The 21,956-nt window shown below is 53.2% G+C and overlaps 2 protein-coding genes across 6 annotated transcripts; one reads left to right on the forward strand and one right to left on the reverse strand.

The window, feature by feature from the left end:
* The first annotated feature begins 212 nt into the window (after positions 1-212).
* Positions 213-13,033, forward strand: IKZF5 (IKAROS family zinc finger 5). The gene is made up of 5 exons (XM_054729104.1): positions 213-301; positions 8,295-8,475; positions 10,215-10,397; positions 10,659-11,610; positions 12,747-13,033. The coding sequence occupies exons 2-4, from the start codon at positions 8,343-8,345 to the stop codon at positions 11,600-11,602; spliced, it is 1,260 nt and encodes a 419-aa protein (XP_054585079.1). The 5' UTR covers positions 213-301; positions 8,295-8,342; the 3' UTR covers positions 11,603-11,610; positions 12,747-13,033.
* On the reverse strand, positions 6,867-21,913 carry PSTK (phosphoseryl-tRNA kinase). Of its 5 annotated transcripts, none has more exons than XM_054729107.1 (7): positions 21,698-21,913; positions 17,848-17,883; positions 17,491-17,782; positions 17,119-17,317; positions 16,905-16,980; positions 16,457-16,550; positions 6,867-7,198 (listed from the first exon to the last, which is right to left on the reverse strand). In XM_054729107.1, the coding sequence occupies exons 1-7, from the start codon at positions 21,911-21,913 to the stop codon at positions 7,176-7,178; spliced, it is 936 nt and encodes a 311-aa protein (XP_054585082.1). In that variant the 3' UTR covers positions 6,867-7,175. The 5 variants fall into 5 exon arrangements, with proteins under 5 accessions (XP_054585082.1, XP_054585083.1, XP_054585080.1 ...); XM_054729105.1 differs by lacking the exon at positions 6,867-7,198 and adding an exon at positions 13,588-15,283; XM_054729108.1 differs by lacking the exons at positions 6,867-7,198; positions 17,119-17,317 and adding an exon at positions 13,587-15,283 and having other exon boundaries at positions 17,493-17,782.
* Positions 21,914-21,956: the final 43 nt, after the last annotated feature.

Below are 21,956 nucleotides of genomic sequence, written 5' to 3' on the forward strand. Positions count from 1 at the left end.
CTGGCTCGGGCTGCTCTGTGGTCTTTGATTGTCTGTCTGTTGACAGTTGTGTGGGGAGACCGGCCCGGGTATTCCGTGAGTTGGTTAAACCTGTAGATGCGAACGCCCTTCTTCCCGCAGAGGGTTCATTTGTGGTGTGTTCCTCTTTGCAGACCTCCCTGTGGCTTTTCCATCTCAGTTGAACTTCCCTCCATGGCCTTGGGGAGCCCCGTGGTGTGTCTCCAGAGTAAACTTCAATTACTCTACATTTCATCGATGCTGGACTGGCGAGAAAAAGGAGGAACTGATTTGGGGTGAAAAGGTTAGATTGTGTAACTCCGCTTTTGAATTTCTCCTAATAACTTGTACTTATTTATGTTTTTCTTTTATGTTTTCTGGTTTCCCAATGCCTCCTAATGTCCCTCTTTGCCTTCAAGAATTTGTTTTTTGACAGTTCTATAATCAGAGGAAATGTGTTCTAATTCTCTGTGAGGGAACCATGTTATTCCCTACACAGACCAAACCTAGTTTGTCAGACTTCTCTGCTGACGTCTGTTCTGTGGCCGAGTAAGTTCTTCAAGGACCGTAATTATTTGTATGAAAGTAAGCACATCTATTGAACTGTAGTCACTTTTATGTTATAGGTCTACCTAACCCCCAAAATAAGTTATTGCATTAGTACATTGTGAAGTATTCTATTCTATGATTAGTAACCCTTCTAAGACAAATGTGTCGATAAAATAGATTCATTTCCTAATCACGTGTTCTCAAAATTCCCCCCGAGCTTAGAAACAAGATGGACTTGGAAGAAAGGTGGTTAGAGGTTCTTGTGGTTCTTCTGTTACCTCTGTTCAGGGATTCTGGTTGGCTTGTAATTTGCATCCTGACGCCTCTGTATTGTTATCCACTGGTTCAGAGGCTGTGTGTGTGTGTGTGTGTTGATCAAAACTTCCCATTTGTAATATGAGACTAAAGGTGAAAGATCAGAGGGCATCATACAGATAAGTCCTTTACCAGAAACCAAAGAAAGATCAGAATAGTTACAGTCACCTGCTCAGCAGTCAAGAGGTCTCCGTGTCCTTTAGGACAGCAAAGCTCACTCTCGGGTGGGTCTTTCCTTCACCAGCGTGCACAGCCTCCGCTTGGTAAGAACCTTATTTTTGAGCCTTGAATGGCTAGTTTGGGGGATGTTATTGACATAAAAATAATTGAGGTATAAGCTACTCAGTTTCTATGTAGACATGTACCTACACGCAGTGGAGTACCCGGTTTAATTTTAATCAGAGTAATAGCAGGGAGGGCTCAGAAATGTTACAGTATCGTAAAGAATCCTATATAATAATCTACACTAATAAAAGAGAAAGATGCAAATTGACCATCATTTTGCAATGCCCACCAGCCAATCAGGAGTGAGTATACAAATTAACCCAACAAAGATGGAGGGTTAATTTGCATACACAGGTGCCAAGCGGCCGGGGGTGAGGCGGCCACTTGCACGCGTGCTGGCACCAAGTGGGCTGGGTCCCAGGGAAGGGCGTCCTTGGGACCAGGCAGCTCTGAGCCTGTAGGCCCAGAGTGGCTGGGGGTCGTTTGGCACCGAGCAGCCGGGGGGCGGCTGTGCGCCAGTGCCAAGTGGCCTGCGTCCCAGGGACAGGCATCCTCAGGAGCCAGGCTGCTCTGAGCCTGTAGGCCCGTGTGTAGGCCCGGAACAGCCAGGGTCCCGGAACGCCCCCGGCCACTCCGGGCCTACACACGCAGGCACTGAGCAGCCGGGGGGGGGGGGGGGGGGGGGGGGGGGGGGGAACATCCCCGGGACCCACGCGCTCGAAGCCAGCACATGCGCAAGCAGCCAGGGGTGGGGCGGGAACATCCCCGCAGCAAGCGCGCAGACAGCCGGGCCCTGTTTGCCCCTGGCCGTGGCAGCGAGGGGCAAGCAGTTCCCCACAGGACCCCCACAGAGAGCAGACACCAGGGCCCTGCTTGTCCCTGGCCCCGACGGCGAAGGGCAAGCAGGCCTCCACAGAGAGCAGACACCAGGGCCTGCGGTGGCATCAAGCAGGCAGGACCGCAGAGAGCAGAGAACCACGGGAGCAGGACTAAGCCGACAGCAGGACATCCCCTGAGGGCTCCCAGGTTGGAGAGGGTGCGGGTCGGGCTAAGGGACCCACCTGGCCCCATGCACAAATTTTGTGCACCGGCCCCTAGTCCTATATAATAAAGAGCTAATATGCAAATTGGTTGGGACGCCGTCACAGTAACGACCAATCTGCAGGAGGCCGTGTGCGCAGCAGGTGCGCACGAGTGGGAGGGGCTGCGTGCAGCGAGGTGCAGGGCTGTGTGTGCCACCGGTCACCAGGAGATGCATGGAGCACCTCTCGGTCCCCCATTTCCATGGGTGGCCCATGGGTGGCGGCGGCAGCTCCCTCCCGCCTCTCGCAGGAGTGGCGTGGCTCCCTCTCGCCGGCTTCCGTGGTGTGCTGCGGCTCCCGCCAGCTCCCGCGGAAGCTGCATGCGATATCGTGCACTGGGCCACTAATGTTATAAAGTATGGGAAACAATTATTCTCTTTGGTTGATACAGACTAGAGGCCCAGAGCACGAAATTCGTGTGGGGGGCGTCCCTCAGCCCAGTCTGGACCCTCTCCAATCCGGGACCCCTCGGGGGATGTCCAAAACCGGCAGTCAGACATCCCTCTCACAATCCAGGACCATTGACTCCTAACTGCTCGCCTGCCTGCTTCACCCCTAACTACCCCTCCTGCCGGCCTGATCGCCCCTAACTGCCCCCTCTGTTGGCCTGGTCACCCCTAACTGCCCCTCCCCACTGGCCTGGTTGCCCCTAACTGCCCCCCCTGCTGGCCTGCTGGCCCCCAAATGCCCCCCTGCCAGCCTGGTCGCCCACAACTGTCCCCCCCCCCCCGGCAGCCTGGTCACCCCTCACTGCCCCCCTCTGTTGGCTTGGTCTCCCCTCACTGCCACCTCCGCTGTCCTGGTTGCCCCTCACTGCCCCCCTGCCAGCCTGGTCACCCCCTTCTGCCCCCCCACTGGCCTGGTCACCCCTCATTGTCCCCCTCTGCTGGTCTGGTCGCCCATCACTGCCCCCCCTGCTGGCCTGGTCACCCCACGCAGCCTGCTGGTCAGTTGTTTGGTCGTCCCTCGCTAACTCCCCTGCTGGCCTTGTCGCCCCACGCAGCCTGCTGTTCGGTTGTTACTGTGAGGGCGTCGTAATCAATTTGCATATTACCCTTTTATTAGTTTAGATATTAGTTACAGAAAGAGCAGATCAGGCTTGGAATATACCTCCCACATCTATGGTAAAAGTGGACACCTCTTAAATATGTTTCTTTTTCTGATGACATCATTTTACACATTGAAGTTTTGTGTAAGTTTTTTTGGCTAACAAGCTCCAAGGTGTTGAATTCATGGCCAGTAGGAAAGATACTTCCAATAAAAACATTATAATTTGCTGATTTCCAAAGTAGATTTTTATGTTATTTTTGCAAAGGTTTTTAAATTTATTAGTGTTTTAGAGGCATTTCCATATATCAGCTAATTTGCAGAGTTCTTAGATTAAACTTTTAGTCCTGAGCCTGTTGATTGCTTTATTAAAGACAGAAAGATGGTTTGGGCATAAAAATTTGCATATTCTTTCAGCTTTAGGAAGCTTTCTGTTGTTTCAGAATTAGTGTTCATTTTCTGTTTATTGTGCTAAGATAGACTGATGTGAGCTAGAGAAACCTGGGTCTTGAACCAAAGACTCCATTCAGATTTAGGCCACTTTCATCCCAGGGCTTAAAGCTGTACAAGGACCTGTCGTGCTGTGCATGTGTCAGGGTATGTGCGTGTCTGTGTGTATGTATGTTGGGGGGGGGTGATGTAGGTCTAAGGTTACAAGCGATATCAATATGTTAAAAACTAAAATTTGTTTTTTTTTCATGTTTACAATGTCATTTTCCTTTTTTTCATTGGCATCCCTAGTTTTGGGATTTGTTTTAAGCCCATCATGCATTACGATTGAAAGTCAGCACACAGTGTATGGCAGGGAAAACAGTGAACTTTATAATAGGACGGTGTGATAACAGCCAAGACTGTCAGAATGTGCCAGCCACCCCTGTAATCAGGCTCATCTGTGTTCTTCCATCTCGAGATGCCTGTGTGAAAGCATCATTTTCTCCTGCCGGCACGCTGGCCGTCTCCTGCATTGTCACATGTTGTGTGATTTCTAATTGGGATTTGGTAAGATTTATCTTGCTTATTGAAGCCTGTCAAAGCACATTCAGATATTTTCCAGTGGAAATATCAGTTTTCATATGAATTGATTGGCTAGAGGTGATGCTAAGTTGTAAGTATCAGGATTTCTTTCTTAATTATAACTTTTACAATTTAAAAAATAATTTTCCCGATCCTCCTCCTCCTCCTCCTCTTCCTCCTCCTCCTCTCCTTCATCATCATCATCATTTTTTATCTCCCAATCCTCATACCTTTTTTTTCCTTTTTTTTTTTATTGTGGGGGTCTCTACCTCCAGAGCTATGTTGAATAGCAGTAGCACAATACAATATACAGATAATGTACTATAGAATTGTACCTCTAAAACTTGTATAATATTATTAACCAGTGTCACCAAAAAAAAAATTCAGTGTTAAAGCACAGCAGTAGCAATAGCAAGTATTCTTGTCTTCTTGATTCTAAGGCAGGGGTGGGGAACACCCAGCCTGTGGGCCACATAAGGCCGGAGAAATCTTTTGGTCTGGCCCTGCCAAGGCATTAGGAGTGAGTTAAGTGTTTTACCAAATAGAGCAGGCTGATTTTTAAGGTGATAATTTTGTGTGGCCCGCAAATGATGTAAAGATCCAAGTGGCTCTCGGCAAAAAAAAAGGTTCCCTACCCCAGTTCTCGAAGCAGTGCCTCTCATTTCCTCCCTCATTGTGATGTCGTTTGGAAGAGACCCTTTATCAGTTTGAAGTTACGCATTCTGAAACGGATCCTGCAGGATTCTGTGTTGTTTTCTGCACCTGGGGTTGCACTGATACCCTGTCAATCTGATTGTTTTTCTATGTGGGTACACTGCCTTTTCTCTCTAGACAGCATTGTATCATTTTCTTTGTCTTTGAGATTTTTAAATTTCACAATAATGTGTCTAAGTGTTACCGTATATTCTATTTTACACTCTGACCCCATTCAATATGAACTAGATCTCTAATTCTGGACATTTCTTGATCATTGTTTTTAAAAAACGATTCCTTATTTATTTTTCTGTTTCTGGAACTCATTCTACACCTCTGTCTGCTATATTTCTTACATTTTTGTATATATTTTTACAGTTCTCCCCACCTCTCTGTGCTTTGTCTTCCCTTGCTTTCAGTTTTATTGAGATATAACATTATTATCTATACTAATTAAAGGATAATATGCTAATTAGACCAGGAGACCTTCCGGTAAAAGCCATGGTGGCCGGGCTGAGGCAGAGGTGGTTAGGGGCGATCAGGCCAGGAAGGGAGGGCAGTTGGGAGCGATTAGGCTGGCAGGGGGGGCCAGTTGGAGATGAGCAGGCCTGGTTGGGGGCGAGCAGGCTGGCACAGGGGGGGGCAGTGGGGGACAATCAGGCTGGCAGGGAGGGCACTTGGGGTGAGTAGGCCAGCAAGGGGGGGCAGTAGGGGGTGAACAGGCTGGCAGGCAGAGTGGTTAGGGGTGATCAGCAGGCAGGCAAGTGAGTGGTTAGGAGCCAGCGGTCCCGGATTGCCAGAGGGATGTCCGACTGCTGGTTTAGGGGATCGGGCCTAAACCGGCAGTCAGACATCCCCCGAGGGGTCTCAGATTGGAGAGGGTGCAGGCCCCCCTCCCCATGCACAAATTTCGTGCACCGGGCCACTAGTATACTGGAAGCCCGATGCATGAAAATCATGCAAGAGTAGACCTTCCTTCCCCCGTCTGCCGGCACCAGCTTCACTCCGGCACCTGGGACCCAGGCTTCCCTCACAGCCCTGGCTTCGTCCGGAAGGTCGTCCAGAAGGACGTCCGGTCTAAATAGCATACTATGCTTTTATTATTATAGACTAGAGGCCCGGTGCACGAAATTTGTGCATGGGTACGGTCCCTAGGCCCAGCTGGCGATCGAAGCGCGAACGTCTGGGGTGGAAGGGCAGGGCCCTGGGCAGCACCTGGGCCCACAGGCCCCCGCGCGCTCCCCTCCACCTGAGTCATGGCACCCGAGTCCCCACGCAGAGATGCGGTGAGCGCTGCCAGACGCCGCGGGCCAGGGCACAGCGTGGGCCTCTGGGCTGCCCAGCAGTGCCACATGGAAGCCAGGCGGGCAGTGCACTCTCTCCCGGCCAGCCTTGCAGACCAGCTCCTGTGCGAGCCCACTGGGAGCCCGACCGGCCCCTGCGGTCCCAGCGGCTGCGGCCCCGCTCACCTGGAAGAGGCCGCGCAGGTGTGGGGTGGGCTCCTTGCGGGCGCCTAGCACCTGAGCGCGGGGGCTTCCCTGGTGCGCAAGCCCTGGCGTCCCAGGGGAGGGTAGCAGGGGGAGTGAGAGTGAGCTCGGCGGACACCCTGCATCTCGCCGTCTGCGGGGCCATCGATCTGAGCTGGACCCCCTGCCTGGCTCCCTCAGTGCCTGGGAGCCAGGTGGCAGCCCTGCCCGCCGCCGCCACTGGTCACCATCTGCAGGGCAGTGGGGTGACAGTCGAGCCTCGGCTTGCACCTGCCTTGGCCTGGCGCCGCCCACTCACCTGTTCCACCATCCCACTGCGTCCCGCTCGCGTCTGGGCCCATCAGGGCCGGCAGCGCCTCCACTGCTGCCCGCTCACTGACACCGCCATGTTCCGCACCGCCCCCTGGTGGTCAGTGCACATCATAGCGAGTGGTCAAACTCCTGGTTGAGGGGACAATTTGCTTATTAGGCTTTTATTATATAGGATTGTTCTTGATCTTATTCTTAATCTTTTTCATTGGAGCTGACTGGCTCATCTTGTTTTTCGAACCAAAGGGCAAATTTTAAAGGATAAATAATCAGTAGATTCAACTCCAGTCACAAAACAAATAGAAATAATGATACAGGGACTAGGAAACAGAATCGGTCCAAGGCAACGTGGGAAGATGGGAAAAAGCAGCTGAGCAAAGCTGGCCGTTAGGTAGTTCTGAGGCCGTAGCCGCACTGCTGGGTGGTCAGATCATCTGTGGTGGTGAGGAGTCCAGGGTTACGTGCGTTTCCAGTAAATTTCTAGTAAATCAATTAAAATAGAAGTTTTAGTTCTTAAAATGTTGGTCAGGCTTTTGTTAATTGGAAAATACTTTTATAGAACCCTCCCACTTGACAACCTTTGGCCTTTGCATAAAAGTATTTTTACAGGAATAAAAGACTTTGCCTTTTAGGTGCTAGACTTCCTAATTTTGTTCTTACTAGAAAACATTTGGTGATTTGATTTGTGAATGTGGGCCAGAAACCTGTGTGAGGACCAGTTTAGTTTGTGATGACAAACTCATATCCCCCTCGTTCTCAGAGGGCGTGGGCTGATGGTGGTGGGAGAGGTGGGTGTGCATTTCTCGGGCAGGGGCAGGGGCAGGGGCAGGGGGAAGCGGCCTGTAGGCCAAGCCCGGCGCAGGGCCTGCTTTGTGGTTTTACTGAAACATAGGCCTACGCGTTCATTCCCTCACGTACTGAGTGTGGCTGACCTTAGCTACCGTGACTGAGTTCGGTGGTTTTGACAGAGACTGTGCCCTCAAAGCCTAAAGTATTTCCTGTTTGGACTTTGACAGAACGACTGCGCCCTGTTCTAGATGCCCTGCTCCTAGAGGACTCATTCACGTGACCTCTGGCTCGGAGCCTTTGCCGTTGTCCTAGCTGTTTCGGTGAAAATTAAATAAAATGGAAAACGCGGCGTTTGTCGCAGCCACATTCCCAGTGCTCAGGGCTACACACGGCCAGTCACCTGCACCGGGTGACGCGGCCGCGGCATGCCATCATCCGGAAAACTGGCAGCCTAGCCACGTGGTCTCTTTCCTGTCCCATTGGTCACCCCTGCTGATGTGCCTGCCTCTTTCCTCTGGACTTATTTTCTCTCTTTTTTTTTTTTCCTGTCTTTGTAATTTCCTTCCATCCTCTGAGACTTACGTTCGAATCCCAGTGAATGTAACTATGAAATATGTTCATTTCCCACCATTCCGTGTGTGTCCCAGCCCCCGGGAAGGGGACACGTGTGTAAAGACAGGGGCCGTGTCCTCGGCTGCTCTGCTAGTGCCTGTAGCCGTGCTGTCACTTGTTTTAACCTGTACTGGATCCCCCTAAGGAGTGTACAATTGTGTCCGTTTCCCCCCAGGTGTAACGAACTGTGAACTGTAAAAACGACCCACACAAAACAACCAAGATGGGCGAGAAGAAACCAGAGCCGCTGGACTTCGTGAAGGACTTCCAGGAGTACCTGACGCAGCAGACCCACCACGTGAACATGATCTCGGGGTCCGTGAGCGGGGACAAGGAAGCGGAGGCCCTTCAGGGAGGTAGCCTCACCTCATCCTCTCACTAACTCCCCTCACAAACACAGGCCTGTCTGGCATTGCTGTCCATCCCGGGGCCATTCTTCCCTATGGGAGTCATTCCGTTTTCCTACAAAGATCAGGGCCGTTTCCTTTCTTTCTTTGAACATGCCAGGTTTTTGTGAGTGAGACCCCAGGTTCACCCCGCCGAGCGCCGCTTCACGGTCTCAGACGATGCGGGCGCTCGTGCCATCCTGTCCTCCAGCTTCTGTACCTAACGAGAGACAGGCACCCCCGGGCCAGCGTCCGCTCACACACAAAGGACTCGGCCACTAGGGATTCTGTATGAGGCATGAAACAAAGTGGGGATTTTGGTTTCTTCTCTCAAAATGAAGAAGGGCGCTGTGTAGCCATCTGGGAGGAGAAACCAGGGCGGGGAAAGCGGCGGCCCACTGCGGACAGACGGTCTGTGTCTCGTTTGCTCCCCACACACGAGGTGGATTCTGACCTCCCTCAGGGCCCGCACACGGCAGCCTGTGAGCCCTCTGGACTGCCGGCCATTTACTTCTGTGTGACCTGCAAGCTAAGAGTGGCTTCCACTTGAAAGATGGTTGGGAAAATTGGAAGAATGTCCTAACGTGAAAACCATGCAGTTCAAACTGCAGCACCCGTAAATCAAGTTCTATTGAAATACAGCCGCACTCGCTTGTTTACGTTGTCTGTGGCTGTGCTGCAAGTGCAGAGTAGTTGTGGTCGGAACCGGATGGCCCCACGGCCTGAAGTGTTGGCTGTCTGAGCCTTGTAGGGAGAGGTGCCGGGCCCCTGACCGAGATGGTCGATGGCCTTGTCGAGGGACCAGCAGCCTCAGAGACCTGGGAGCTGGTGAGAAGTGCGGAATGTCAGGCCAGTCCACACTCCCCGAGCGCCTCGCACATCCATTAAGTTTAGAGAGTCCCTGGCTTGGGAGAGCGGCGGGCGGGCGGGCGGTGCCGAGCCCGGGCCTCGGGTGCAGTGGCGTTGCTAGATCTCGGACTTGCACCAGCAGCAGTCACTTCTCTCCCGGGATGGGTGCTGCTTGAATTCTTCACGGCAGCACGGCTGCCTCCTGGGGATGGGATGGAAGTGCTTCCCCTGGAAGCTAGGAACAAGCATGTCCCTGCCGACACTCCAGTGTGCAGGTTGCTGGACGGGGATTCGAGGGACCAGGGCTGTCCCTGCCATTTGCTGGTTTTCCTGATGCGAGCGCTTGGCCTCAGTTTCCTTATACAAAGAAGTAGTCAGATTAGGTTGAGAGCCAAGCATCTTCTTTTAGCTCTCAGTCTTGTGGTTCTAACATTCAGAGGAATCCAATACAATATTTTTTATGTGCTTAATTAGAGTATTAGGATCCTAAATGCAACCCAGAATCTAGGACATCTGCACAAACTGAGTGGAACAGCGCAAAACTAGGCGTTGATTGGTTTAGGCTCAAGTAAGCAGAGTTAGGATCTGGGGAGACTTTCATGACTTCCAATGATATTTATAGATAGAAGTGGCTAGAACGCAAACGTGTAGCTGCCGTCACTACTTCCTCCCCTCTGTCTCCTCTCTGTCAGACAAGGGCAGCGCCCCGATCTGGCCCACAGGAGCCTGGCGAGGACTGGCAGCTTTGTGAGGAAGCCCAGTGAGCTGCGCTCTCAGGCAAGGCGTTGTGCACCTGAGGCTAGAATGCGCGCTGCGTTGCTCTGAGATGCACACTCTCTTCTGCTGTCCTCTGTTTACAGCGGGGGCCGATGGCGACCAGAACGGGCTGGACCACCCCTCTGTGGAAGTGTCCCTGGATGAAAGCTCAGGAATGTTAGTAGACGGGTTCGAAAGGACCTTCGACGGGAAGCTCAAGTGCCGGTATTGCAACTATGCCAGCAAAGGAACAGCCCGGCTCATCGAACACATCAGAATCCACACAGGTAACGGAGAGCGGGCGAGGAGCGCCCTTCTGTGGGGGCGGGAGAGGGCCCAGGAGGGCAGGTGGACCTGTGGTGTCCGTAGTTCTGATGGTTTAAAAGTGAAGGTTGATGTGAGGTTTGAAGACGGGAAGTACTAGCACAACAACACGCACACGGGAAGTGAGGCCCCTGCGAAGCTTCCCCTCCCTCGGCCATCTTTCTCCTGATCCACCTCATTGCTCAACCCGTCTGGCCATCTCTCCCGCTTTTCTCTTTAAACAGGTGAAAAGCCTCATAGATGTCACTTATGCCCCTTTGCCTCTGCTTACGAGCGCCACCTGGAAGCACACATGCGTTCCCACACGGGAGAGAAACCATATAAATGTGAACTGTGTTCCTTCCGCTGCAGCGATCGAAGCAACCTGTCCCATCATCGACGGCGCAAGCATAAGATGGTACCAATTAAAGGTGCCAGGTCTTCCTTAAGCAGCAAGAAAATGTGGGGTGTTTTACAGAAGAAAACCAGCAACCTGGGCTATAGCAGAAGAGCCCTCATCAACTTGAGTCCGCCTTCCATGGTGGTTCAGAAGCCAGACTACCTTAACGACTTCACCCACGAAATCCCCAACATCCAGACGGACTCCTATGAAAGTATGGCGAAGACCACCTCAACTGGGGGCCTACCCAGGGACCCCCAAGAACTCCTGGTCGACAACCCTCTGAACCAGCTCTCCACGCTCGCAGGGCAGTTGTCCAGCCTGCCCCCCGAAAGCCAGAACCCCGGGTCCCCTGACGTCGTGCCCTGTCCGGACGAGAAGCCTTTCCTGATGCAGCAGCCCTCCGCCCAGGCCGTGGTTTCCGCCGTGGCCGCGAGCATTCCTCAGAGCGCCTCCCCCACCAGCCCCGAGCCCCGGCCGCCCCAGAGCCAGAGGAACTACAGCCCCGTGGCCGGTCCCAGCAGCGAACCCAGTGCCCACACGAGCACCCCGAGCATAGGAAACAGCCAGCCGAGCACGCCCGCGCCGACCCTGCCGGCCCAGGACCCGCAGCTCCTGCACCACTGCCAGCACTGCGACATGTACTTCGCCGACAACATCCTCTACACCATCCACATGGGCTGCCACGGGTACGAGAACCCGTTCCAGTGCAACATATGCGGCTGCAAATGCAAAAACAAGTATGATTTCGCCTGTCACTTCGCAAGAGGGCAGCATAACCAGCACTGACCGGACAGGCACGTTGTTCTGTGTGGGCTTTGGCTTTGTGCGCTTTCAGTTTTGTTTATCGTTGGTTTTTGTTGTTGGGGGAGGACCCATCCCTAATACGCTAATTTAAAGTTTATACGTTATATTTATAGAAAACAAAGTTGACAATGGAAACAAATGTTTTCCTTTTTTTTTTCCCCCATAAAAATTTGGTCAGGGTCATTTATAAGAACAATTAGACACATTGGTGTCTGTTTTTTCCTTTTATTTAGACATTTGATGATTGAAGTGCAATCTTAATCTCACAGGTATTCATTTAAACCCCACGTTTATGGTCCACGTAGACTTCAAAGCTTGGTCCTGGTGGTGGTTCACTATATATGCAGCTAGAGGGCATTTCTGCCATGTTTAAAAATGGTAGAATAAATTACTTTCTCACCAACTTTGTTACAACTTATTTCCATGTTTAGCAGAGGAATTGCCTTTAAAATTGCTCGTTAGATAGTTGAAATACTATCTAGTTCACTTAGTTTAAGTTGAATTGATAGTTTCAACTGATAGAAGTAAAGCTATTTCAGAATATAGTAAACCTTTCTCTTTTTTTCCATAAGGGGGAATGTAAAACAGTTAATTCCTTTAAAGTTATAAAAATTTGAGAGGAATGTTCTGAAAAGAAATGAAACAAGGCTTTACATTGAAAGTGGAGTTTAATATTTGAAAACCTGTTTATTCAATCTCTTGTTTAAAAATGCATCAATTTTCCATTGGATTCATTTTATTATACTTGTAGTTTATTTTAAAAACCACAAGTAAATACATGAGAATGCTAGAAATATCAGGGTGATTATCTATGAAGATGCCTTTTTAGTTTGAACCTTGTATTTAAACCTTTTATTCTGACATCATTACTGTCAGGTGAGCTTGACAGGGACCTTGAGTGTCTGTTCTCCCTCCCGTTCCTTTATGACCAAAGAGGTAAGTGCAAGTCCCATCTGGTTCCCGGAAACAGTCCTTCACGGAGTCCCACCGTCCTGCCTCCTGCCTCGCACCCATTTGTGGTCCATACTTTCTCCACTGTGTGTATAGGAGCACACGGGAAAAGGTGAGGTGAAGGATGTTTTTGAGAAGGAAGCATACATCCAAACGAATTCTGTCTCCCCTTCAGAACCGGCCCCTAGAACACTTAGTGTGGCTTCAAGTTGTGACGCTCACTGCAGCGGACCAGTCGTCCTGTGAGGGGCAGAGCCACGGGAGCTGACTGCATCGACGCCGTAGTGGGAAAGGACTGACATGCGAAAGCAGATAGACACACACAGACGTATTTGTTTACAGAAATAAGACGTGCTGAGTAATCTAGAGGAGTTTTGACTAGGAGGTTGCTGTTTATATATTGTGTAATAACTCGCTTACCCTGAAGACCACTTGGTCAAACAATAAACTTACTATTTCTAACTGTTGGTTTCTGTGTACTTTGCAGACATTTTATTTTTAATTTGGTTTAAAGCTTGAAAGTGTTACTCATCGGGTTTGTCAAGAGAACGCCCTAACGACTGAGCGTTTATTAACTAAGAAGGACTCTACGCCTAAAGGGACATGTCGATGGCAAATGTCCGAAAGCCCCAAGTGCCGAGTTGGTGGGTCCGGTGCCCCCGAGGCTGGAAAGCCTTTCGGAGGAGCTCTTGGGGGTTCGTGCTCCGTCAGCCGATCTCGGGGGCACTGTTCCAGCAGCAGCATCTCAGAGGGCTTCTCCACTCGACCTCTTCCCTCAACGCTGAGGCTCCCGCGGCCACAACCCAGTCCTGCTTCGCTCGCACTTTGCTCACCGCTCAGACCAGGGTCCGTGCCGCCATTTCCAGATGCATAACTTCACCCCGAATTCATTCATTCCCACGAAGCACGAGGGTGCTGTCATTTGGAAGCTTCCCCCCCTCACTTTTACTTTATTCAAATAAAAGCAATACGCGAAATAGAAAATGCAGGTTTCCATTAAACAAAAGGGAGAACTCTTGTTAAAACCAGTTTATTAACTGCATTCTGGGCCAGAGAGTGACAACTATATTTTTTCTGACAACGAAGGATAGGTGTTTTGAAGGTGCGTTTTGCTTTCAATGTAGACTTTTTTTTCATAATTGCAAACTCGAATGTGTGACTGATTTCCCTGAGACTCTGCGCAGTTGCTGTTCCAAAGGCGTGATGCTTGGAAGCCAGTTACTTCTCAACACACGCAAGTCCTTGAAGCAAATCTGCCTTAGCTGCTCTTCAGTGTTCTGTTTTTTAAAAGATTTAGGGTTTCACTTCAATCTGTGTGTTAAATGTATCTTCCACTAAGTATTGAGTATATTTATCCCATTTTATATTTAATCCCGTTTTATAGAAATGAGGTGTTGGGGAAAGTTTAACATGCAATATTTATAGTATTTTGCTGTTAACAGGCAATGTTCTGAAACTAAATTTATTTTCAGCGAACATAAGTTTAGATTTTTAAAGTTGGTAGATAATTTGTCTCCACTAGTATTTTTTTAAGAAACGGAAGGGATTGATATGGAATAACGGATCTCACTAACGGAGTGTGAGCTACAACTTCCTGAAATTCAAGTCAAGGCTAGACTTCTGCTTTGAAAAAATCCCACCGGCGATTTTCCTGCCTTTTCGTTTGGAAAAAGGTCTTCGCCGTTCATCTGCAGAATGTTTGAAAAGGGAATATTGCTAAATATATGTTCAGAGAAACCTCATTTTAAGTTCTGCAAAAATATTTACCAAATGGCTGTATTATTTTTAAAAATTCCCTACTAAGGATTTTCTCATTAAATAGTGTTAAAGGGCACATGATTTCCAGAACGTGTTTTTGTTAGCGTGTACTTGATGTAAAGAACATACTTTGTATGCAAAACACAATGAGTCTGAAGGCACACACTTGTCTAGGGAGTGCAGAGCGAGGTCCACGCTGACACCCGTGCCCGGTGTACGGCTCCTGTTGTGCAAGAAGCTCTGCCTCTGTAACATCTGAATAAAAACTAACTCTTCCTCATGATTTCGATTTTTCTTTTCTGAGAACTAGGATCCAATGAACATTTTAGTAATTTTCCAGTACTTAAAATGTTAATTAAAGCACAAGGCCTCTGGCTACATTAGTTGGGATTTGTCGAATGCCTTACCCGTGAGTAGATCTGTCACATGACTTACAAACAAAAGCTCCACACATCCACATTTGTCTCCTTCCCAGTTTCTTCGATTTATTAAAGATCCTGTCAGGGTGCCTCCCGCCCCACCCAGCCCTGCGGGTCCCAGCACATCAATGAGGGAGGCAGCCTCTGAGACTGTTATCCACGTCACACGTGACAGGTGGATGGCCAGTCATTTCTGTTCCGACAAATGGATCTAATTTTTGTCAACAATAAGTCTGGCAACTCCTGTCATTGGCCTAGAGAAGATGCAGTAATGCAAAATGGTCATCAGCTTGCGAAATCTTGACCACAATCAGACCTCTGATTGGAAATGGAGAGTCTTAATGCTGCTCTGAAAGGTACTTGTGCACGAGGCTGTCTTTCTCCTCATGAAAAAGAGCAACCACGTCGGGGATGCCCAGGGCCTGCGAGCACGGGGGTGCCTTGCCCCCGAGCCTCAGGTCCCGCAGCAGCTCTGCTCGGAGCTGGTTCAGCGCCTCTGCCAGGAGCTTCAGGTCGGGAGGCCGCAGGCGCGCATCTAAAACCAAGACAGTCCCGGTCACGGTCACGGAGTCACCAGCGGGCGGTCCATGACCCGGAGAGCCGCTGGTTACTTCAGACAAGCGGTCACACCCATCAGTACAACTGAGCGGGTGGTCTAGACAGAAGGCCCCGTGAATGGCTCACAGCAAGTCCTTTACATGACCAGCTAGGAAGCTGCTGGGCAGCAAAGACGGGCCTGAGCGGGAGGCTTGTTGGCGAGAGCTGACCTAACACCTTGAACTGAGGCCTGAGACACACGGGGACCACCTGCTTCAGGAGCGGCCGTCACCACCACCGCTGTCCTGTGGCTTCCTACCGGATGGGGTGTCTGTGTCTGCCCGTCCAGCCCACGTGTAGTTTCCATGTAAACTACAGCGCTCCGATACGTGCACCAGAGCCACAGTCTAGAACTGCATCATGTCCAGCTATCACCTTCCTGCCCCCCGCCAGCCCCCGGCCCCCAGCCCCCACCAACCCGCAAGCCGAGTCTAGGTGGCCCGTCCTGACGCTCCGGTGCCGGGGCTGCCGGGCCGTTGTCACGGCTGCTTTCATGCTGCGTGACGTGGTCATGGTTCGCCACGTAACACGCGTCAGGGCTGCATTCCTGTCTGTGGCAAATGGCCCCTGTGATGTGGACGCCACCTTTTCTCTAAGCCGCTGCCCGCTGAGGGCATCTGGGTGCTTCTGCCTTCGGCCGTTAGGAACGTGTGTGCCTACGAGGGGCACTGCTGCCCTGGCCGGTGTGGCTCAGTGGGTAAAGCATCGGCCTGCGGACTGAAGGGTCCCAGGTTCAATTCCGGTCAAGGGCACAGGCCCAGGTTGCGGGCTCGATCCCCAGTGGGGACTTGCAGGAGGCAGCGGATCCACGATTCTCTCTCATCATGGACGTTTTTCTCTCTCCCCATCCCTTCCTCTCTGTCATCAATAAAAAATATATATTTTTTAAAAAGAAGAGTGGCACTGCTGGGTCCCATGGTAACGCTGCCCGCAGGCCGTCTGCCGGGGCAGCTGCCCGTCCATTCCTGGCAGCCGTGAGGCCGGCCTCACCACCCCTCCCCGCACTGACCTCCCCAGGTGCCCTGGGCCCGGGTGGACCTCACTGTGGTTTTCTCTGCGTCTCCCTGGCGGTAGCGAGACCAAGCGCGCACAGCATAGAGCCACCGCGTACCTTTGGCTTCCTTCATGGTCTGGGAGACGATCCTTCGCAGCGCCTGGTCAGCCCGGTGCAGCGTGCTGGCGGAGCACACAGCTCTGTCTGCTTCCTGCCGGACAGATGCTGCGATGAGAAGGGCGCTCAGAAGGGCCTGGCTGCGAGGCTGCGTGGGTTCTGCTCCTCCCGGAGGAGAGGCTCCGAGAGGTGCCGCCCGCTGGCAGCCGGTGCTGGGGCAGAGGAGGGGGGGTGACAGTCCTGGGCTCGCCAGAAGACAGAGGCGGCCTCAGAGCCTGTCAGTCTGTGTGAGCGCCCCCTCCTTGCCCTCCCAGCGACCCGCACGGAGGCTGGGCACAGTGAGCGGGGCACCCCAGGGCCCCCTGCGTCAGGGGCGGGCCCCCCTGGGCTCCAGAAGACCCTCCTGCAAAAGGTGGCCTCTCTCTCCGCCGCCCCGGGGGAGACGCACCTTCTGTTCCGCACTGTCCTCCACGCAGGTCACCGGGTTTTCCAGGGCAGCAAGCAGCAGGCCGGTCAGCTCGGGGCTGGAGGAGGAGGGGGAGGACATGTTACACAGCAAACCACTGTCCCCAACATCTTCACCTTGGGGGGGCAGTGCCTCCACACCGTGTGAGGGGGGCAGCAGCTTCCTGGGTGGGGAGCTTCCTGGGGGGAGCGGCTACCTGGCCTCGGCCGAGCCCGCGGAGCTGCGCACCGTGAGGCTGTTGTGCTCCCAGGCGTTTTTCTGGGGGTTGGGCTCCTCCATCCTCCTCCGCATCAGGCGGATGGTCTCGGGGGGCAGCGCCCCGGGCCGCCGGCCATTCCTCTGTAAGCAGGTCTCCAGGGGGCAATCCAGGAAGAGCTGGCAGAACCCCAGCGAGTCTGGGACCACGGGACCGCGGTGAGTGGTGCCCGCTCCCAGGGCGGAGGAAGCCAGACCCGTCCCCCCGTGGGGGCACCCGCTCCGGGAGCTGAGCCAGGTCACCGCCCCCCCCCCCCCACCTGCATCTCCCTGAAGGCGGGAGGGCGGGTTTGCACACAGGTGAGTCACTCACACCTGCGCGCCAGCTGGTAGACCTCGTGCCTCATGCTCCGGTAATAGAAGTTGTCGTCCAGGACCAGCAGCAGAGGGCCCTCCGCGGGCGGGGTGGGCAGGTGGCGGGCCGGGCCCTCGGGGGCGGGAGCGGGACGCAGCAGGCCCTGAGCCCGCAGGCAGGCGGTGAAGGCCTCCCACAGGGCCTCCGTGCCCCCGGGCGGCGCCGACAGCGGGCCCCGGAGCAGCAGCGCCCGCAGGAAGCCTTCCAGGCACGTGAGCAGCTCCCGGCGGAGCGCCTTCCAGCGGGGCGGCTGCAAGAGACCCAACGCACCGTCACCGGCCCGCACCGGCCCCACAGGGACACCCGCCTGCGCACCAGCGGCCGGTGTGCCCTGACGCACTGCTTCCCTTCCTTTCCGTTCGATGTGTGTGTGGATCCCAGAGAGAAAGGGAGAGGGGGCGGAACGTCAGTGATGAGAGAGAATCATGGATCGCCTGCCTCCTGCACGCCCCCCACTGGGGATCGAGCCCGAAACTGTCATGTGCCCCTGACTGGGAATCGAACTGTGACCTCCTGGTTCAGAGGTCAACGCTCAACCCCATGCCTCCATGTCCTCCTGTAAAACTCCCCCGCGATGACACCAGCCCCTGTGCATCCTCTCGGACGGCCGTGCAGAAGCATCCGGGACCTCCCGCGGCTGTCACGACCCTGGTCCTGTACATCCTGGGGCTCCACTCGAGCGGGGTGCACGCTGCTGAGGCGTTTGCTTGCACAGCTCTATGTCCCTGCGAGGCCCCTGCACCCCCCACCTCCGGCGGAGGCCTGGCACCCAGAGATGCTCTGGAAATGCATCTTAAATGACTGAGTGACTCCACGGAGAATAAAGGACAGAAGCTGCTACCACAGGGAGACAGAAGCCAAGTCAACACCCTGTGGCAGAGACCGGGCCTGGCTGCGCTGGAGCTGGCTTCCCGGGAAACAGGAAGTTGTGGACCGGAGGAGGCCGGCTGAAGGCCTGGGCCAATGGGGAGAGGGAAGCAGAGGGAGGTGTGAGTGGGAAAACATTCACACCCGTACAGAGGGTGCGTTTGAGCCAAACTGTGGACAATGGCCGGGAAGCAGAATCTCTGTATTGGGATAGTGCTCCGGGAATGGCGGCCCTTCACCCTGTTTTCACCGTCAGTCAGAGGAGGAGATGCGGGTCACATGGAGCCACTGCTGACAGGTTGGAGGCAGAGAAAGCCAGGGGGCCCTCTGGGCCTGGGTGAGTGAGAGGATGGACACAGGCCTGTTACACAGGTGGGTGAGGACAGTTACCGTCCAATGGCCGCGACAGCAGCGACAGAGGGAACTGTGGCCCCCGCCCTGGCGCCCAGGGCGTTTGGTTGTGCCCCTCAGCTGGCCTTCCGAGCGGAGGGTCAGCATGCGGCCCCTTCCCCATCCACGGGGAAGGGAGTAAACGGCTTGAGTGCCTGTCATCGGGGCCGCTCCAGGGCTGGGGGGCTCTGACAGCTACGAAGCCAAGACCAGGACAGGCGGCCAGGGCCCCGCGCCTGCCTGTCCACACCGTCCCACGTCACCTCCAACACACCCATCAGCTAAACTCGCTGAAAACAGAACACGGCAGAAGCTGTGACGCCGTTCACGCGATGCAGGGAGCCCCCGGCCTCTGTGTGTCCGAGTGGGAAACGGGGAGGAGGAAAAGCCCCGCAGACGCAGCGATCCCCACCCGCTCCCGCCTCCTGCGTGCCTACGCCGCCAGCTAAGGGAACCGGGGCGGCCGGCGGCCCGATGCTGTGTCCACCTCAGAACCAGCCAGGAATGGGCAGGTAGTAACTTCCCTGGAGGGGTCCAAACGTTCCAGACACCACATGTGCTGTGTGTTTGCATGTAAACAAACAGAGTGAAACTGTTAGGGCAGAAATGAGAATATTGGGGACCGGCTACAATTATAACACATACTAATCATGCTCTGTCAGCCGTGATTGTTTTGTCGATTGAAGAAGGCACACTCGAGCCTGGCTGGGAGTTGCAGGAGGCCCTGGAGCTCACCTGGAAACGCAGACCACCCTCCACCGCGGGGGCTGCCTGGGACCGCGGGACGACTAACAACCCGTTGCACCTGAGGCACCAGCCCTTTGCACACCCCCCGCCCGCATGGCCTGTAACCGCCCACTCTTCACACCCACTCTTGTTCCTTTCGCCCACTTCCCCACGTAATCTTGGTCCTTCTCCCCAACATAGGCGGCTGGCTTATGGTGGGGAGACAGCAGATTTTTGTGGATGACCTGTTCTCACATTCTCCCGGCAGTATTGGAATAAATGTTCATATATGGTTCAACCCTGTCTCTGCTTAATTGGCTCAAGTAGTGACAGGCAGCCCGGACCCACTGACTGTCCGGCTATAGAATCACACCATAGTTGTATTTTATTTATGTGAATTCATCTTCTGGACAAAGAGGGGCCACATGCTAACCTGACTAACTCAGGGAAAGCCTGCGTGGTGGCCTTGCAAACTTGGAGACCTAAAGTAACCACGAAGGATGGTCTGAAATGAAAACCTTTTAAACCTTTTAATTAAAGAGCAGTTTATAGTGGGTAGTCATGTTCTAGGCCAGTACCTTCCCTGACAAAGATCAACTTCGACCTTTACTGAGCATCTAGGATAACATACCCGTGAAATATCTAGGTTACTTGTAACTTCCTTCCCCGCCCCAAAACCCCCCAGGGCACAACATATGGCACCTGGGCGGAGACCACAAATTCCCTCGTTATTACTGTTATGGTGTTAACTGGACTGTTAACTGTCCTGTGCCCACCTGTGGAAAGAGGTATGTGTCTGTCATTTTGCTTTTGACCCAATCCCAGAGGTTCCACCCCATCTTGCTTTCTCCCATCCCCCTCATCGATCATGTAACCCACTTAGGTCTCCTCCTCTGACGGTAATTTATAAAAACAGGCGAGAAACCACCGATCCCCGGAGCACTGCCTAGCTACACTGAGACTGTTCTTCCTGGCAACCGTCGATGGCCTGGCTCAAATAAACTCACAAAAATTCTTTACAGGTTTGAATGTTTTTGTTTTTCTTCTACGTTAACAATCTACACTCAGGCACAGACGACAAAAGTAACTACTTAAAGTATTCAGAATATTTCAGACAATGAGTGTTTGCTCTAGAGTGAGCATGAGACGGGAGCATAAATCTACTCTACCCAGAGGCCTCGGCATTCACACGCTTCTCCCGGGGGATGCATCCCCCTGCAGAGCATGATTTGAGGGCTTAAAGAGAAGCATGGACTTGGAACATACAAGTTGGTCCCTAAACACAAGCCATCAATTCCTTTGGCACCACCCTCCCCTTTGCCTGCAGAGGCAGGTTTACCCAGAATGAATGAAGATGGAGCCCCAGGCCCTTCATTTGTACAGCCTCTTTATCGTCCTGGGAGGGACCCCAGCAATTTTGTTACTTGTATTCTTTTTTCTTTTCTTGTTTTTTTATTTATTATTTTTTAAATATATTTTTATTGATTTCAGAGAGGAAAGGAGAGCGAGAGAGAGAAACATCAACGATGAGAGAGAATCATGGATCGGCTGCCTCCTGCACACCCCACACTGGGGATCGAGCCTGAAAACTGGGCATGTGCCCTGACTGGCAATCGAACCCTGACCTCCTGGTTCATAGGTCAATGCTCAACCACTGAGCTATGCCAGCCAGGCTTGGTTTTTTTTTTTTTTTTTCATAATAAAGGTTCCCCAAATGGTATAAACTCTAAGCCCCACAAGCCTGCATTGGCACCTGGCTGGATGTTAAGCTGGCTGTGGTGGAATTTTTGAGAGAAGAACCTTCTCAAAGGATTTTCAAGAGTCTGTTTGACCTGGAGATTTCCACCTGCACGCTGACTTCAGAACCTGACCCCGCGAGAGTACACTGTAGAGAAAATACACACATACCTGCTTCATACGTGCATACTGTATAAGCCTCTATAAATTAATTACTCTAAGATGGACAATACATACCTGCCCCATACGAGCATATAAGCCTCTATACTGAATTACTCTTAAAATGCGGTCAACTCTTTCTAGGCTCCACCAGCCTCACGCCCCTCGGATCCAGCCCCCCTCCAGGCCTGGGCTCCACCTCCCACCCCGCCTTCCCTCCAGCCCTCAGCAAAGCAGGTGCTTCGCCTAAGGCCCCAGCCGAGGCCCCGCCCCCGCGCGCACTGACCAATGGCCCCGCGGCCGCCTCCTCCGGGAACGCGTCCGGCATGACGTCATCGTAGGCGACGACGCCGACGGCCCAGCGCCGCTCGCGCCGCAGCTGGTGGCTGAGGGCCCGCGCGAGGGTGGACTTGCCGGCGGCGGGCAGGCCGCAGAGCACGCAGAGCCCCAGCCGCCGCGGGCCCTCGCCGCGCGCCGCCCGGGCGTCCTCGCCGGCCTCCATGCCGCCCCGGGAGGCCGCGAGCCGCCTTCCGCCCGCGCTCCTG

The sequence above is a fragment of the Eptesicus fuscus genome, chromosome 17 (genome assembly GCF_027574615.1).
Source record: "Eptesicus fuscus isolate TK198812 chromosome 17, DD_ASM_mEF_20220401, whole genome shotgun sequence".
Classification (NCBI taxonomy): Eukaryota; Metazoa; Chordata; class Mammalia; order Chiroptera; family Vespertilionidae; genus Eptesicus; species Eptesicus fuscus.

Excerpts from the sequence above, each read along its gene's own strand:
- IKZF5 (XM_054729104.1), top strand. The coding sequence starts at position 8,343 with ATGGGCGAGAAGAAACCAGAGCCGCTGGACTTCGTGAAGGACTTCCAG. Across the intron at positions 8,476-10,214 it reads AGCGGAGGCCCTTCAGGGAG|CGGGGGCCGATGGCGACCAG; the intron begins GTAGCCTCACCT and ends CTCTGTTTACAG. Across the intron at positions 10,398-10,658 it reads ACACATCAGAATCCACACAG|GTGAAAAGCCTCATAGATGT; the intron begins GTAACGGAGAGC and ends CTCTTTAAACAG.
- PSTK (XM_054729105.1), bottom strand. The coding sequence starts at position 21,913 with ATGGAGGCCGGCGAGGACGCCCGGGCGGCGCGCGGCGAGGGCCCGCGG. Across the intron at positions 17,783-17,847 it reads TCAGGGCACACCGGCCGCTG|CCGCCCCGCTGGAAGGCGCT; the intron begins GTGCGCAGGCGG and ends GGTCTCTTGCAG. Across the intron at positions 16,981-17,118 it reads GCGGGCTCGGCCGAGGCCAG|CCCCGAGCTGACCGGCCTGC; the intron begins GTAGCCGCTCCC and ends CTCCTCCTCCAG.